Source organism: Hesperophylax consimilis, chromosome 24 (genome assembly GCF_061612785.1).
Source record: "Hesperophylax consimilis isolate HC1 chromosome 24, BYU_Hcon_1.0, whole genome shotgun sequence".
Lineage (NCBI taxonomy): Eukaryota > Metazoa > Arthropoda > Insecta > Trichoptera > Limnephilidae > Hesperophylax > Hesperophylax consimilis.
The window spans coordinates 20,465,856-20,483,369 of NC_142859.1; the positions used below are offsets into that span (position 1 = coordinate 20,465,856).

Below are 17,514 nucleotides of genomic sequence, written 5' to 3' on the forward strand. Positions count from 1 at the left end.
CCGCAACCACTCGTAATGCCTGATGACATCTTCATAACTTGGCAGAGTAGTCCACTTCATTTCTTCGGGAAACTTGTCGAAAATACTCAATTTGGTAGATAATCTAGTGTCTATACGTTTGGAAACCATACTGCTAACGTAATGTTTATAATTTTATAGACTTAGATAACAAAACGATACACTGTCGCATAAAACAATACAGACAACTGCAGCGGGCGGGAGCGTGCGGGCGACAAACAACTTAAACTTGACAAAAAACAAACATCTTATTGTGGCAGGAGCATAAATGAACCACTCACGGCAGGAGTAGAGGTACAGTGGTAGGAGAAGGAGGTGGTGGAGCAGACGAAAGGAAAGGGAGATGTTCATTTGAGTCTTCAAATATCAAACCAAGTCCAATAATTGAAAATTAAAGCAAACTAAATGGCAATGGAAAACGTTTAAGTGGATTTTTATCATTTTTTGTTAATTTCGGTATTCTCGTAGATTTACTTGCATTAAAATTGATTTTTTTTTATTTAATTTTTGTCAACTATACGCAGTTTTTAATAATAAACAAATGTTGAAAGGTTAAATTATTGTGAAGAAAATATTAATTACCATTATTTAAAAATACATGTTTTAGGTATTTTTTCTGTTTTTCAATGCATTTTAGCGAGCTAATAACCATTTTTTTAAAATAATTTTAAATGTAGTTCTCATTTTCTTTGTAAGACGCAACTTTTGAGACATCAGACGTTTCTGAATTCAAAAGTTGAAATAATTGACACACCCTACTGGACAGACCTCATCTCATGAACCCGGGCACCCATCGTCGCCAAACTTAGCGAACCACTTGGTGTGACCTACGGCAGAGGTGTTGGTTATTCAACGAATAGTTCACGGGGGGTGGTACATACCCGCCTCCCAAATTGAGACAACGGTTCCATTTGTAAAAATTCAAATCTTGGGCAAAGCCGTGTGTTGAAGCTAGTAAAATCGAAATACGAAAGTTTTTTTTTTAAATAACTAGTGACAAACAAAAGTATTATGATATGGAATAAAATGGCAATTTTATAAAACCAATGAATATATTTTCATATGCTTTTTCAGCTGTATACACCTACATAATAAAATTTGATTTGAATTGTTTCTATTGGCTACTATGTAAATAATCAATTATACATATAAAAAAATACTATAAATATCCTCGATCCACTGCATGAATTAGTATGGAACAGAAACGCTGCCTTCCTGCTTTAGATTTCATGGGTTTTACCGGCGTTGCCACCTCAAGTTTGACAGGTTCGGTTCCCTAAAAACACAATACATAGTTGACAATGTAAAAACTCCTAAATATTTTCCAGGGCAAAAGAGAACATAGTACATTTAGTCGAAACGTTGCTTTGCTTTAGCCGTGTTTGGTGGCCAGATCTGAATACATAGTCAGATTCTTCCAAAACTTCCTGTTTCCTATCTCCTGGTTCTGGACAGTTGGAAGCAGCTGAGGCTTTTAAATGTCATCCCCAGAAGAGGATCATCATGAATCTTCGACAAAGAATGCCATTTATCTTGCTAAAATTCGTCCATAATTATCTTCCTTCTCACATGTCTTGCATCAAAACGCCAAAGTCACAAAATAACAGAATGTGGAATCTTTCCAATTGTGCTTGTAGTACCTAATTTAAAATTTTTTTTATTTTTTTTTTTATTTTTTTTTTTATTGAAACATATAAACAAGGTTACAATTTTTTTAACAATATAAACAAAAATATATCAATCACTCTCCTAATAAAGCAGCTGCTTGTGTTTAGGAGAGGACAACAAAAATATTTTTACATTTGTTTAAATTAAACAAAAAATATTAGTAATAAAACAAAAAATAACACAAAAAATAACAATAAAAGTAATAAAAATATAGGTTAGTCAATAAATGATTCAAAGAATTTAAAAGGCAAAAACATATTTCTAAACAATAAGTAAAGTTATGAGGTGGTACAAGAGTATTTTAATTTAATTTTTTTATCAAGGGGTAATTTATTAAATAATTTTACACCCTTGAATATATAGTGATGTTGTGCTGTTGTGGTTCAAAATCAAAAATCAAAAAAGAAGGTACACTCCGATTAAAGTAAAGTTCGCCATGATTGTTTTAATCAAAAAATCTTTCCAAATACCCGTGGCTTTAGAATAAAAAAAAATTACAAACTAAGGCATTTAAAAATTACTTATAGGTAATTATTTAAAACTTACAGTGATAGAATCCAAGTCAAATGCATCTTCCGGTTCAAGAGTTATCATGGGAACTGAATCCATACAAAATCCGACTGCAAAGTATGCTAACTTCTTGACTTCTTCCATAAAATCTTCCCAAGAGTACACTTTATCAGGATCAGACCCCATTTCCCTGATCTGAGTCGATAAAACATCATGATAATACTTCAACATATTGTCAAAATGTTCCTCTCGCAATTCGTGAGTCGAACACAAATATATGAAGAATACCAGATCAATAATCGGAGAGGCAGATCGTGACATCTGGTAGTCAAGCATCTTAGAGTCAGTAGGGATATTCGTTCCTTCTTTGTATTTGAATAAGAAGTTTGGAGTCCAAGAATCTCCGTGACCGATGATAGCAGATTTGCAATCGCCGCTAGTCGCTGCAACTAATTTATCGTAAGTTTCCGGCTTGGCGAAATCTTTAATCTTTTGCTCATAGATTGTGTTAGGATACTCTTTCTCCACAGCATCTATAGAGCATTCACATACCAGCTTCCAATAGTCCATATACCAGTTTTTATATTGCGAATTGAAATAAGTCTCTGGCAAAAGGACTGCTAGCTTTTTATATTCCTCAGGATGTTGATCTTTAAATGCAAAAGAAATAGCGTGAAATTTTGAAAATGTTTCCACTATTTTTAAACAGTGCGCATAATCAATACCTTCTTGTCTTTTTGCGCTTCTGTATCCGATGAAATTTAAATCTTCCATTGCTATGAAGTCTTCCTTACCGTCGCAAAAAACGGCGAAAATTCTAGGATAGCTTTCGAAAGGATTTTCAACCCCTTTCTCAGCTTGGAACTTAAGCAATGTCGGAAGGATGGTCTCGTAAAAGTTGACCTCATTGCTGAAGAAGTTTTCTGAGCGAAAGGTCTTTCTTCTTGCGATGTTAGCAGGAATGCATTTGAGCATTATCTTAACAGATATTTCAGCACTATCACCTGTAGTAGGAGAAAGAACATCTCCAATGAGGGTCATGCGATACATATCGCTCTGATATGAGTCACCTTTGGCTGTCTCTTTGCTAAACTAGAAAAAATATCAACAGTTAAGCATTTTGTCAATTTTGAATGCATTTTGACAGTAGTTTTTAATGTGTAAGAAAGATGAAAATATGTGGTCATGGTCATGGGAAAGTTATGTATAAATATGTGGTCACGGTCGTGGAAAATTTATGTATAAAATATGTGGTCATGGTCATGGGAAAGTTATGTATAAATATGTGGTCATGGTCATGGGAAAGTTATGTATAAATATGTGGTCACGATCATGGAAAATTTATGTATAAAATATGTGGTCATGGTCATGGGAAAGTTATGTATAAATATGTGGTCATGGTCATGGGAAAGTTATGTATAAATATGTGGTCATGGTCATAGTCATGGGAAAGTTATGTATAAATATGTGGTCATGGTCATGGGAAAGTTATCTATAAATATGTGGTCATGGTCAACGAGATGTAGATATCAGTTGTTTCTCTTATCAAATTTGCCTACAACGAAAGAAGACACAAAAACGTACTTTTCTTTATGGATATTTTTTTACATAATTTATTTCTATACCAAAAAGCTTTTATGTAAAAGCTTTTTTGGCATATACATAAACACTGCAACATGAAATTTAGATTTGAATGTATACGCAATTAGTATGCACCTCTGCATTCTAATACTGTATACTTTCAAAGTACGCGGATTGGTGAGATTCTACAGTACAAGGTAGGTTATTAAAATAAATATATTTACCACATGTTTTGTATATTTCACATCCTTGTCAAACCATTTGCTCAAATGTTGACTCAGGTAGTCTGCAGTCAGGACCGAAGATAGAGCTGTAAGTCCTGTCATTTTCTGAAATAAAATGAATGAAAAACTCAACTAAAACTGAAATTAAAAACCCTCCACACAGCATCCCCAAAGATGACATAGGCCCTTAGGGTTCCCCCACGAATATGTTTAGTGTATTTATATCATCCGGTTCTTTTATTTACATGATTTGAGAGAGATTCTGATTAAAGGTTTGTTTGCTATTTTTACAATCCATTTTTATTTATCATTTTCGTGCCCAATTTCAAACTAGGGGGACCCTGCGTTTATGGCCCCTGGTTAAGTGATTTTTAGATTGGCAGTACCTACCTACCGTTTTGTCAAAAATAAATTATTAATATTTACGAAAATAAAATTAATCAGCACTATTTTCAATAATCATAAATGCAAATAGTCGCGTATTATTTTCATTAAGTTGGATCAAACGGTTTTTTTTAAAGTGTGTTAAAAACAACAACAAAAAATGTTTGTATATTCGAGTTTCTTATTTTTTTCTTTAATTTATGGTAAAAAAATGTGATTGTACCCTATTATTTAAGTACCAACTTGCATTAACTTATTTTTATGGATATTGTACATGGCGTCCGGAAACTCATAAAGCACCCAAAAAATAATAATTTTAATTAAAGAATTTAAGACAACTTTTGGAGCAGGGTCTACACTTTGACGCATTTAAAAACAATAAACAGCTGAAATGAACCCCTTAGTGACTGATTTTTATCAAATTTAACCTTGAAAAAATCCAACCTTGGACTCGATTTAATCGAAACTGGAGGCTCTAACCAAAAAACGTTATACCACAAAATAGACTCCAAATGTGATGTAGATTTACCAGTGTCCCGCTTATACTATGAGTTTCCGGACACCGTTTAGTGACAAAATACTTAATCTGTTTTATTGTAAATGTGGACCACAACCTAATGATATATATTTTCTATACAGATAGAAGTACCTACTCAAATAATCGTGCGCCCTTGAGGTGATTTTGCATAGAAACGGTGGTATACAAATTATTCAAATATTAGAAAAAGGGGGGAAAAATTCTACTAGATAACCATAAATAAACCACTCACCAACCTACCCATGTACTTGTGCAGGTACCTACTTTTTCAAAGTGATATTTATAATGATTTTATCCTTATTTTACAGCTTGACATTATTTAATTTGCAGTCGGTGGCATCGCTAGCGTAAATTTTTCTGATCGATATTAAAAAAAACAATAATTCGGGAGCATAAGTTAATTTTTATTTAGTTCCTACTTTGGTTGCCTTCAGAGTTAATCGTGTCAAGATGTAAATAGATAAGAAAACGCCCATTGACAGGTTGTGAGATGGGTAAAAACGAATATGTAATATTAAATATTCACAAAAATATTCATTTATTTATTTATGGGACGTATGCTACCTATTTGTATTATTATTTGAACTAACCTGTCCGTCACACACCAACCTGCACAATGGACCATGGTTTTTTAGGTCCACTGCATGTGCATGGACCTAAAAAACCTAAATACCCAGGGTTGCCAGTGCATATATTCTAAAATACCCACAATAGATGTTAAAAATTCCCAAACCGGGGAGAACAAAATAACAATTCCCCACAAGTTCCTTTAAATTCTACCTGCAAAATGCAACAATTTTTTAGGTAAATTAGCATTTATTTTCTATTATTTAGTCATCTAACTTTTGACTCTAAATTAAACTTTATATCGCATATAAATAATATTAATAATAAAGGAATGAAAATGCTAGGCTTCATTCTTCGAAATTCCAGAGGTTTCAAGAATATTTCAACATTAAAAATTTTGTATACATCCCTGGTTCGTAGTCAAGTCGAATATAACTCCTCGATCTGGTCCCCCCACTACAAATTACATTCAGATTCAATCGAAAAAATTCAACATAAATTCCTAAGACACATTAATTTTAAACTCGGTATTCCCATTGAAAATATAAATTATAATTACTTGATGAAAAATCTAAATTTATTAAAACTCTCAGATCGAAGAATTATATCCGACTTAATATTTATGTTCAAAATTGTAAATGGTAGTATAGACAGTCCTGATTTAATTAACCTCATTGAATTTCATATACCCACGAGAGCTACTCGTTCTAAAATTTTGTTTAAATGCAACAATATCAGGACTGAGTATTCTAAAAACTCGCTTGTACATAGGTTGCATGAAGTTAGTAATAGATACGCAGATGTGGCAGATCTATTTAACTGCACGCAAGGTAGGTACAAGAGGGCTATGCTATCAAATCTTTTCAATCAATATTAATTTAATCTAATTCTACCTTATTTGCACTATAGAAACTTATGTACTTGTATCTCTTGTTTACTTACTTACTTACTCTCTAATGTCATTTCACAATCAAATGCCACATATATTTGTAATTCTTTTTGAAAATATTTTTACGATTTTAACTGTGACGTGTTATCATTGTTTATGGTATATTTATACCGTTGATATTAAATAAATAAATAAATCTTCGGATTTTCATTCAGCCTTAAAAAATAGAAATTTGTTTGAAAAATTGGTACGACGAAAAACGAAATTGCAGTAGTCTCACTTTCCAAAGTAAGTACTATATTGCCATGTGGTCGGATAATCAAAAAATACTCTTTTGATCTGTATTGGTTACATCAGTTCTCATATTGTAGATTCGACGCAATTTATCCACATCAAGTATCACCCTACAAAATTCCTAATCGGTTTAAATTTTTAGAAATTCCCCGCAATTTGAGGAATTCTCCACGAACTGGCAACCCTTGATTTAACGCTCATGTAAGTCACGTGGTCACGTCAGTGCACTTGCAATCAATTCATCATGAATAAACCACTTTCAATTGAACTAATAATAATAAATTCTTTATGTACTTTTTTGACAACTGGCAGTAATGCCGCGTTCTAACGTTTTAGTTTTGTTTGATCAACTTTTATTATGATATGTAGATTATTATTTTCATGGTGCAAATTCACCAGTTTCCCGCTTGTGCTACGAGTTTCGGTACACCCTATAAACATACATTTTATTTTGCATCTTTAGTCCACATACCGAATTGTATCTTGCATTAGGAACATATGACTGATTACTGGTTTTAACCTTAGATGAGTTTAGTGCAACTATTTTCATAACACGAAAATGACTCTGAATTTAACCAGTTCTGAAAGGTTCGATCCAGGAGGGTTCCAGCATATCTTTAATAAAATATGGATATGGGGAATCACGGATATGCCTCGTGCACTTTAACAAATATTCCTATAGGTTCTATTTTACCCCCTCCCAATTTAAAATGATTTATTACTGGTTAAACCGATTTGATAATTAAATAATTGTGACAGTAACTCGGTTTAACCGGGGGTAAAATAGAATTATATAAATAAGTCGTCTAAACGTAGTTAAAACCACAGTTTGAAAATGGCATTGAAAGCCGAAACAGCTGTAACAATAACAAAATTCAAAAAATACTTGCAGAACTTAAAAATTATATTATTAAATTTGATTTTAATATACCTAATTAAAAAAAAAAAAACAAAAATGGAGTTCTACGAATTAAAACACAAAAACAATAAATATATTCCTAGAGGATCACAGAATGTGCCTCGTGCACTTTAATAAATATATTTGTAGAGGATCAAGGATGTGCCTCTTGCACTTTAATAAATATATTCCTAGAGGATCACGGATGTGCGTCGAGCGCTTTAATAAAATACAACAATAATTGTTTCTCTTGCCTTCATAGTGAATTTATGACTTTTTTGCTCCATTTCAATAGCTATTATTGTACCCTTAAAGAAATATGTGTACCACTAAAGCCATTTTAAGCAACCACGGCGATAAGGAGAGTGTCTACTACTACTAGGCGAAAATAATAATGTACCTGCTATGTATTATTCTAGTTAAATTATTTATGTGGGAAGTAATAAACGGAAATTAAAAAGATGTTTGTATTATTTTTATGATAGGAGCTTTTGTGTGACAATCCTAAATATATATTTAGACCGGTCAGTTGCTGAGTTGGCATCACGTTTGGGTCCCACCCAGGCGTAGTGTGTTCAATTCCTCGGCTGGCCAATTCCTCCATCACAACACAAGCAACATTTTTCGCTTACTGTAGTGGTAGTGGGAGATTTTCATATATTGTCAGTTTATTTCGTAACCCAGGAATGTTTGTCTTTTTTTTTAATAAAAAAAAATGTATCATGGGCGTTCGCATAAGTAAATTACAGCTCATTTACAAAAGTATCTAACTAAATACTGTTTGAATTTGCAATAACGTTTATTACTGCTGCTAGCAAATCGTGCGCTTTTGTAAAAAGGACTAGTAATTCGTAACAGATTTTATTTTCGAAGTTTAATTAGTGATTGTAGAATGCAAGTTGCCTGTAAACAGTTGGATTCATTTATTGAACAGTCATCAAAAGAGTGATGCCGATGCAACTTCCCCGCTCCTATCTTCCCAGTTAAGGCGATCCAATACCAATTAATGCAAAATCAGATGTTTTTGGTTTGAAAATTTGATTGATTAGAAATACTACAGATGCTTTAATTAAATACTACAAGTAGAATACATCTTGGGCTTGTCAGCAAACGATCATTTTTTTGATAACACTTTTTATAAGCCTAGAAAAAAAATAAAGTATCAGGGCTAAAAAAAACTGTCTAGTGCAAAATATCCCATTTACAAACCCATTTTCGGATATGTTTTTATTGTATAATGTGGGAAATTAATTTTTTTATTCGATAATCGAAAGAAATTTTCATATATGTACCAGAACTTCACAAAATAAAACAAAATATGCATTTTCGCGTTGTTTATTTTTACACGAATATTGACCGATTTTCGGGGCGGTGAACATTGAATTTGCAATTGAGAAATAACCTCTATGCCGTCTACATAAGGGTTTCACGCTTTTGTATCCAGTTACCGCCCAGCGCCCAACGCTGGCGGGATGAAGACGTTCTTTATCTTAGTGCCGCTCTGTTCTGTGAAATTTTTTCAACTAAAATCAGTTTACGTGTAATCGTTTTTTTTTTTAATTCCTAGTTTTATACAATGGGGAGGAAAGATAATAAGAAACTGGGTACGCTCAGTGGCCTAAAAAAAATATAAAAACATGCTGGAATATTTGGGTTAGTTCAAATAATTTTTTTCATAATTAGGTACCTAGAAACAATAACGCAAGAAATATTTGTTTATTTTATGTGATTATGTTTAGAAATCAAACAGATATACATAAAGAATAATAAAAAATATACATTGCAAAATGAATGCACGATAAAATAAGTTACAATCATTATTTAAATATACAAAAAAAATATTATAAATCGGTCATCATCGATTATCGAACACGATTAGACTATTAGGTAAGATATACTCATGGAGTAGGAATTAATTATTTTTTTTTCAATGCATGCAATGTTATTTGTAACGTATGTATCTAAATGTTTTTTACAAGCCTCTACGTAATCTTTCTGTAAAAAAACAATTAAAAAATACTGCTTTCTGAGGGATTTCTATCTGTCAATGAAATTGTGTACACCAATAGGCCGCGCCCCTTCCAAATTCGAAGGTCACCTGGAATATCAGATCGCCTTAAACCCATTTCTTCCTTGAAATAAACAAACTCCACCATGTATTTCGTCAAATTTTATTTGTAAATTGTTACGTATAAATAAATTGCCTAATTCATTATTAAATTATTTGCCATCCAAAAAATAATAATGGATGGTAAAATATCACAAAATGTTAAAAATAAAAAAAATATGACACCATTTCATTACATGAATAACTTGTTTGCTTATTTTAACTTTTAAAGTTTTGACTTAATTAAAATACTATGTATTTCTATTAACATACATAAATTGACTATGGTGGATTATTATTTATTAATATTGTTTATAGATAGCCATGGTCGACAGCGTGCACAAATATGGTGCAAAGACGTTGCCTTCCTGCCTTTGATTTGATGGGTTTAATATTCCAAATCTCTTCGATGTTGATGGCTTCAGTGCCCTGCAAGAAATAAAATAACCAAAATTACAAAAACATAATGCAGTACAACCCTGCCTAAATACAAGGCCCAAACACAAACATCCAAGATGGCCACCGCAAGGGGTGAACACCGCACAAGAGTCCTAGCTGCTTGCAGCCATTGAAAGAATGACATCCCCAATTGGCGTACGTTTTAATCTCAGTAAAGTTTCCGAATTCCACCTTACGCATGCATTTTTTTAAATATCAATAACACATTATTTCAACTCAATTACTACAGGAAACAACTACTTAACTCGGGGGAGATGTAAAACATGCACAAAATAGGTTTTCAGGTTGTTAGTTTGGGTTATTTTAATAATTCATGCATATTTCTTAACCTTCAAACATAACTTTGATTGAGAAAAATGGGACTTTCATGCATCTTTTACCGCCTCCCCCGACATAAATAGTTTTTTCTTGTGGTAATGAAGTTAAAACCAAGTGCAATTTTCAGATTTTTTGCGCATTAACGCATTTCTGGCGGGTGTCTCTGGGCGAAAATAAAGGTCCCGCGCGAATTTCTTTAATATGTTTTAAATCGCTATATCTTTGAAATTAAAGAGTTAAATGAATTAGTTCTTAGCAACATATCTCACAAAATAAATTACATTACAAGCTAAAAATAGTTGAAATGGTTTGGAAAAATTTAGAAAGTAAAAGGTGTGCAATATTTATGATGCCAGATCTCACAGTTCCGCCAAATGAGACAAAAAAATTAAAGGAAGACTTTTTGATAAGGTTAGGTTAGATTAGATTGGGTTATGTTAGGATAATGTTTTATATTTAAGATTATACTATAATGTATTAAATATATAAAGATAATTATGTTAGAAAAGTAACTTACAGTGATAGAATCCATCTCAAAAGCTTCTTCTGGAGGAAGAATGATAACAGGTGTCGACTCCATACTGAAACCAACACCGAAGTAAGACAAATTCTTCACTTCTTCCATGAAATCCGTCCAGGAATACACCTTCTCAGGGTCACTGCCCATTTCCTTGATCTGCGTGGACAGAACGCCGTGGTAATACTTCAGCATATCATCGTACTTATCATTCCTCAGCTCTTGGGTGGAGCATGCATAGATGAAGAAGGCCACATCAAGAATCGGAGAAGCGGAACGAGCCAATTGGAAATCAATCATCATTGAATCAGTGGGAAGGGTGGTTCCTTCTTGATATTTGAACAAGAAATTAGGCGTCCACGAATCTCCATGTCCGATAACAGCAGATTTCGCATTTGGGTCAGCCGCTTTAACCATTTTTAAATATGTTGCATCAGTTGCGAACTCTTTAACTTTCTTTTCGTAGATTGTGTTGGGATATTCCTTTTCAATGGCATCACGAGAGCAGATACACAGTAAATTCCAGAAACCTTTATACCAATCCCAGTATTTGGTGTTGTAGTAAACTTCGGGGACGAGTGAAGCAAGTTTTTTGTATTCCTCGGGGTGTTGATCTTTGAAGGCAAAGGATAAAGCGTGGAATTTTGCAAAAGTTTCTAAGATCTTTAGGCAATGCGGGTAGTCGATACCTTCTTGGCGTACAGCGTTGCCGTAGCCGTGAATTCCGAGATCTTCTAGAGCCAAGAAGTCATCGTCTCCGTTCGTGATGGATGCGAACACCTTAGGGCAGCTTACAAAAGGGTCTGTCACTGTTTTCTCAGCTTGGAAGTTGAGTAATGCCGGGAGGATGATCTCGTAGAAGTTGATTTCATTGCTGAAGAAGGTGTCAGAACGGAAGGTTTTTCTCCTGGCGATATTGGCGGGGAAACTCTTGAGGATGATCCTCACGGAGACTTCTGTTTGATCTCCAGAAGTGGGGGTTCCGAAGAAGGTGATGCGGAACACATCGCTGAGGTAGGAGTCACCCTTTCCGGTTCCTTCACTGAACTGGTAAAGTTAAAAAAAAATTACATTTAAACAAGTAGGTACTTCGAAATGATGTAGTAGTTTTTAATAATAATTAATTAATTCACTGGATAATTTGTATAATGCCGCTTTTGTGAGATATCACCTCAGGGGCGCTTTACAGTTGATGCAGGTATTATAAAAAATATAAATATTACAAAATAAAGTGAAGTTAAGTTAAGTAAAATGAAGAACAGGAACAGGTGACACGAAGATAGAAGATGGAGACTCTGCAGCAAGAATCCTAGGTGGTGAGAAAACTGGACCAGCTGCTGCAGCGAGAGAGTCCACCGCATCCACCAACAGTGCCAGCACGAGGTTCATCATCCGTCCAGGTATGTGTCTGCTGCTAATAAAGTGCTGACATAATATCCTCACATAGATACCAGACCTTGGCAGCACCGCTGTGACATTCAACCAAAATATAAAATGATGACTCTGCACCAAGACTCCTAGGTGGTGAAGAAACTGGACCAGCGAAAGAGTCCACCGCGTCCACCAACAGTGCCAGCACGAGGTGTTATGTATACTAATCTTAACCGGAATAGACTAAAATATCTGTTTTTCTGAAAAGATCACTAATTTCCAAACGGCGAGTTCTGACATCATGAAATTTGTAGTTATTTTTCTGGAATTTTCAGATCAAGCAACTTTTTTTTGGCATGTCATTTCGATCATGAGTTTTGAAAAAGTCATTTAACTGCGGTATTATTATTTTTTCCATAATGTTTTTAATTTTTAACATTAACATTAAAATCTTACATTTTGTTCATGTCAAGGTTTGTTTAATGATTTCAACAAGACAGGGCAGTTTTTATCAATAAATTATGACTATCTCTCGAGCAAATAATGGGAGCCTCAAAATCTCTCTAAGATTACATACTGCTGATAATAAGTATACTTCATAGATAATAATTGGACATATTTCTGTGAGATCACATAATTATTATGTATTTCCGTATTACCATCGTCAAGATTTATGTAAATAATTTTCTTTGTTTTTTTTTGTTATAGTTAAATAGATAAAGAGATGAGAAAAGGAAAGGAAAGGAATGAAAGTGGGTGGAAAAAATTTTGCCTGTAACATTCAAATTAATAGTCTTGGCCTAACATGAAATCTGGGTATCATTTGGACGAGCTGGAGGCAAACCACGTGACCATACTTTTAGCACCAGGAGGGTTTGAGAATGCTTAGAATAAACTACAACCTCAGTCGTACATTGACCACCGAAGAGCGCACATTGAAATAACCACACCCTGCGCAGAAAAGTAAAGTTCGCAAAGTAAGGCAAAGATTTGCAACACAGTCCATTGTGGGACTTGAGACTGTGCAGGATTTGAGAGAGTCGGGTAAATTATAACGAATTTGTAAAAGTTTCTAACTAAATAATGCAACAAAATATTACTATTTGGAAACAAGCCTGATATTTGTTTACCCCAATTGGGATTTGCAGTTCTACGCAGCCAGTAATTTGCGCGCCATTGTAAAAAGGACTAGTAATTCGTAAGCAGATTTTACTTTCGATGACCGAATGGTGATTTTACAAAGCGAGTTGTCTCTATACTGTCTGATTCATTTATTGACAAATCACGGAAAGGGGGATGGTCACGTCGCCTTTTGCGCTCAGCACAAATTGGTCAGTTTCCCATTCTTCGATTGGCTAGTTTATTAATTTGAATGTCTATGTATTTGAGGAATACCTTTTCATAGCATATATACATTTTTATGCAAAATAAAAATTACTTGATTTTTTTATTAAAAGCCTGGCTGTATCTCACCTTCAATAAGATAAACAAAATAAGTACAAGAAAAAGATTGGCCCTAAGAATGAGAAAATTTTTAAATGAATGTTGGGTCAAGGATGTGAGCACAGACATAGGAATTAATAGACGAGAAGATAATGGCGAGGGGTAAAATCAACTGTTGAAGAACGAAGGGGGTTAAGCTGACTGTGATTCGTCAATAAATCAATCTGACAGTAAATAGGCATCTCGCATTATAATATCACCATTTAGTTCTTAAAAGTAAAATCTGCTTTTGAATGAATAGACATTTTTACATGGGAGCGCAAATTACTCGCCACGTTATGAACTAATTTGCGAAGTCCAAATTCGGCAAAGTAAATTTCTTCTGTTTGCAGAGTCGTAGTTAGTTTCAGAGTATTTAGTTAAGACACTTTTACAAATGTTTCATAATTTACTTACCCCAGTAAACAACGATGAGCACACTTGAGAATCGCTACATTGTGATGTGATAGTATATGTTTCTAAAACTGATCCATATAATACGGTGTGAATAAGCTTAAAATAAAGTAAAATAATGCTTACTTATGGAATGTATACGACAATTGGGTTTATTCTCTTTTTCACATCTATTTTTACAAGTTTTCATATCACAAGTCAACATTTTGCCGTGTTATTTCGTAAAATGAACCGATGATGCCTCGACCATAGTTCGCACAAGAATGATGACGTCACGTTTTCAAATTTCAATTGAGGCCATACGCGAGCCCAGCCGGCTCCAATGGAACCGGTATGGGGAGTGGGGATAATACGCTTTTAATCACTTAGGGCAGGTCTACTAATATTCATATGTCTATGGATGTGAGGGAATTTTAAGATGTAACCTTCGGACAGCCGAGCTCTAGCGCCCTAGAATACTCTGTAATGTGCCGGGGTATGGCATTTTACTTTTGTGAATTGTACCTACCGTCTTATGAAATAAAAGCTTTTCAGAATTTAGTAAAATTTATTCAAATAAATGAATCTTTCTCGCTTATTTTAAATTTATATAAAAGTTATGAATCTAAAAATATTTTTAAGGTTTGATTATATTTTCATAAAGCTATGTAAGTGTCCTTCATAATTAATCTGAATAAATAGAGTAATATGACTGTTGCAAAGTCAATGACGCTTCCATATTGGCCAAGCACTCGTTCATATTAGGATATATTATTTCCTTGCCAAGCGAATAAAATATGTTTTATTATTCATTTTTACCTTTCAAAATCCCACAACACCAAAAAATATGCTATTACCTTAATCCTGGCGCACAATTGGTTAACCAGTGGAACTCCTGTGAGTCTCTGGAGAACATGCAAGCATTCTAATATGACCCATATTGGATAAAGACCAAAATGTTGGGAAGAGATGAATATAAAAAAAGTTAATAAATACTTAATTACCACATGCTTTGTGTATTGAATATCTTTGCCGAACCATTTGCTCAAATGTTCACTCAAGTATTCTGGAGTCAGGACTGCAGATATAGCGGTGAGTTCTGTCATTTTCTGAAATCATAATAAAAACGAGCACTTTAAATTAGATGTGATGGGAGATTTTCACGGCCAATTTATTTTGTGCTGTGTTGCGCTTTCTCTTTCTTTAGCCAACGCTCCAAACAGCGTTACATTGGGGGCAGGTTTGTAGATTGTGGTGAAGTATGTGCTTATGTATGTAGAAGTGATACCGTGTCGCCTGGATCAATTCTCTTAAGGCCGGTATTTCAGGACAATTATTTACATAAATTAATATGGTTTTTTGCCTTTAGTTTTCGTGTAGCCGTCAAGTATAAAGAACTAATTAAACTAAACTCCGTCATCTCTAATATTAACTTCGTCTCATACACACTGTTATTCTGACTCTTCATGTGGGGTGACTCAAATATTTAACTATTTATTTAAGTTAACTTATTGTTAAAAGCCCTTGAGATGGCAATTTAAAAAATGGTAGCGTAAAAAAGTTACCTTACCTAGAAAACGAAATATGAAATTTAAAAAATGCATTAACAAAAAAAATTAGGTTGACATGGATAACATTGCAGGCGATCAAGGGAGAAACTAACTTGTATTTAAAACAAAAGATTTTTTTGTACATTTAACCTATATTATCGACATTGAAATATTGCATTGGAATGGAGAACACTTTTGCTCTGCTATATTTTTTGTATTGTTAAATGAATTGAAATAATTTAACTAATTTATCTAGATGCCATGGAAGAAGTAGTCAGGGACACCCGAAGAAAACATGGCATGATAAAGTTAATAAAATATTTGTGTCAGACCATGTTATATTTAGTTATAAGATGTATGTATGAATGAATAATCCGTAAACTAGTCGAATTCCGCTGCATGCAAAAGCTCGATTTGAACTTCTCTATCTAATCGAGACAACTATTTATGTCGTGGGTTTAAGTAATCATGAACAAAATAGATTGTCAGGGTTTAGTTTGTGTTATTTTAATAATTTGTGCCCATTCCTAACCTTCAAACTTAACTTTGATTGAGAAAAAGTCGAACTTTAAGGCATCTTTTCCATTTCTCACCACATACATAGTTATATCTTGTAGCAATTAAGTTGAAACCAAATGAAATTAATAATTTTTTATGCATATTAAGCATGCAGCGGAATTAGACAAGTTTATTTAATAATCAAGCAAAGAGGAAAAATTTGCTTTGGACCTGGGTTAAATTACTTCAATGTTATATTGGATTAAAGATAACATGAAATTATTACTAACATTGTATCAATAAAACTAGATAATCAATTGCATGAACATAAAGATTAAATAGTTTGTAAAAACAGTAAAAACTAGAAATAACTCTCATGTTTTTTACCCATATTTATAAAAGGAAAAAAACTTTAAATTATGTAATGAAGACAGAATAATCAATTAAATAACAAAAATACATACAGAGTAAAGAGAGAAATATCTCAGAAAAGTTTATAACTAGATACATAATAATAATTAGTGAATTTTTAGGTCATTATAATGATTTAAAATTGGCTATTCATTTACCGGTGTTTCGTGAAAACATGACTTATAGTATAAAGCGCTTATTTGTTAATGGCATATTGCGTGAATATTACAATAATAATGTTACTTACGTTTTGGAAAAAAACACTGCGTATTATTTATTGGCAAACGTTTTGTTTGCGGAAATAGTAGCGGTAATATATTACAAAGTTTGCAACTCGAGCACCAAAATGTTAGTCTCGAATCAACGAAGGAATTCGAATATATATTTGACAGCTATCTCAGAACTAAAGCGGGGTTTACACGAGCTCATAGATATACCCGTTATACCACTACACGAGCTAGAACAAATGATGGTTGTTATAATAATATTATTATAAACTTACCACCTACGTTTCTTATACAATTTTGTAAGAAGATTTATTTATTTTAGTTAATATCTTTTTCAATCGCTGTAATATTACAAAGAACACACTAGAAAACTTTGAATAAATTAATGTAAAACTTATCGAAAAATACATAGGTACATAATAACATTATATTTTGAACGTTTAATTTGTTAACTCTTTCGGTAGCACGTTTCATTTAGTTTGGCAATTGATTTTAAGCTATGCCTTCAGAAGTTTTTGCTAATATTTTACGGTTAAAAAATATTTATATTGTAAATAGATTTTTATGAAGAATTTTACTAGATTTTATTTAGAATATTAGTAGAACATAT

General features: G+C 33.2%; 2 protein-coding genes across 3 annotated transcripts; both read right to left on the bottom strand.

The window, feature by feature from the left end:
• Positions 1–1,089: 1,089 nt before the first annotated feature.
• On the bottom strand, positions 1,090–5,600 carry LOC149412047 (uncharacterized). 2 transcript variants are annotated; one of them, XM_089646410.1, is made up of 4 exons: positions 5,514–5,600; positions 4,002–4,106; positions 2,233–3,288; positions 1,090–1,294 (listed from the first exon to the last, which is right to left on the bottom strand). In XM_089646410.1, the coding sequence occupies exons 2-4, from the start codon at positions 4,101–4,103 to the stop codon at positions 1,178–1,180; spliced, it is 1,275 nt and encodes a 424-aa protein (XP_089502536.1). In that variant the 5' UTR covers positions 4,104–4,106; positions 5,514–5,600; the 3' UTR covers positions 1,090–1,177. The 2 variants fall into 2 exon arrangements, with proteins under 2 accessions (XP_089502536.1, XP_089502535.1); XM_089646409.1 differs by lacking the exon at positions 5,514–5,600 and adding an exon at positions 5,156–5,340.
• A 3,574-nt stretch (positions 5,601–9,174) lies between these two features.
• LOC149412048 (uncharacterized) lies at positions 9,175–17,066 on the bottom strand. Its single transcript, XM_089646592.1, has 4 exons — positions 16,925–17,066; positions 15,223–15,327; positions 10,973–12,019; positions 9,175–10,107 (listed from the first exon to the last, which is right to left on the bottom strand). The coding sequence occupies exons 2-4, from the start codon at positions 15,322–15,324 to the stop codon at positions 9,991–9,993; spliced, it is 1,266 nt and encodes a 421-aa protein (XP_089502718.1). The 5' UTR covers positions 15,325–15,327; positions 16,925–17,066; the 3' UTR covers positions 9,175–9,990.
• Between the last annotated feature and the right edge of the window lie 448 nt (positions 17,067–17,514).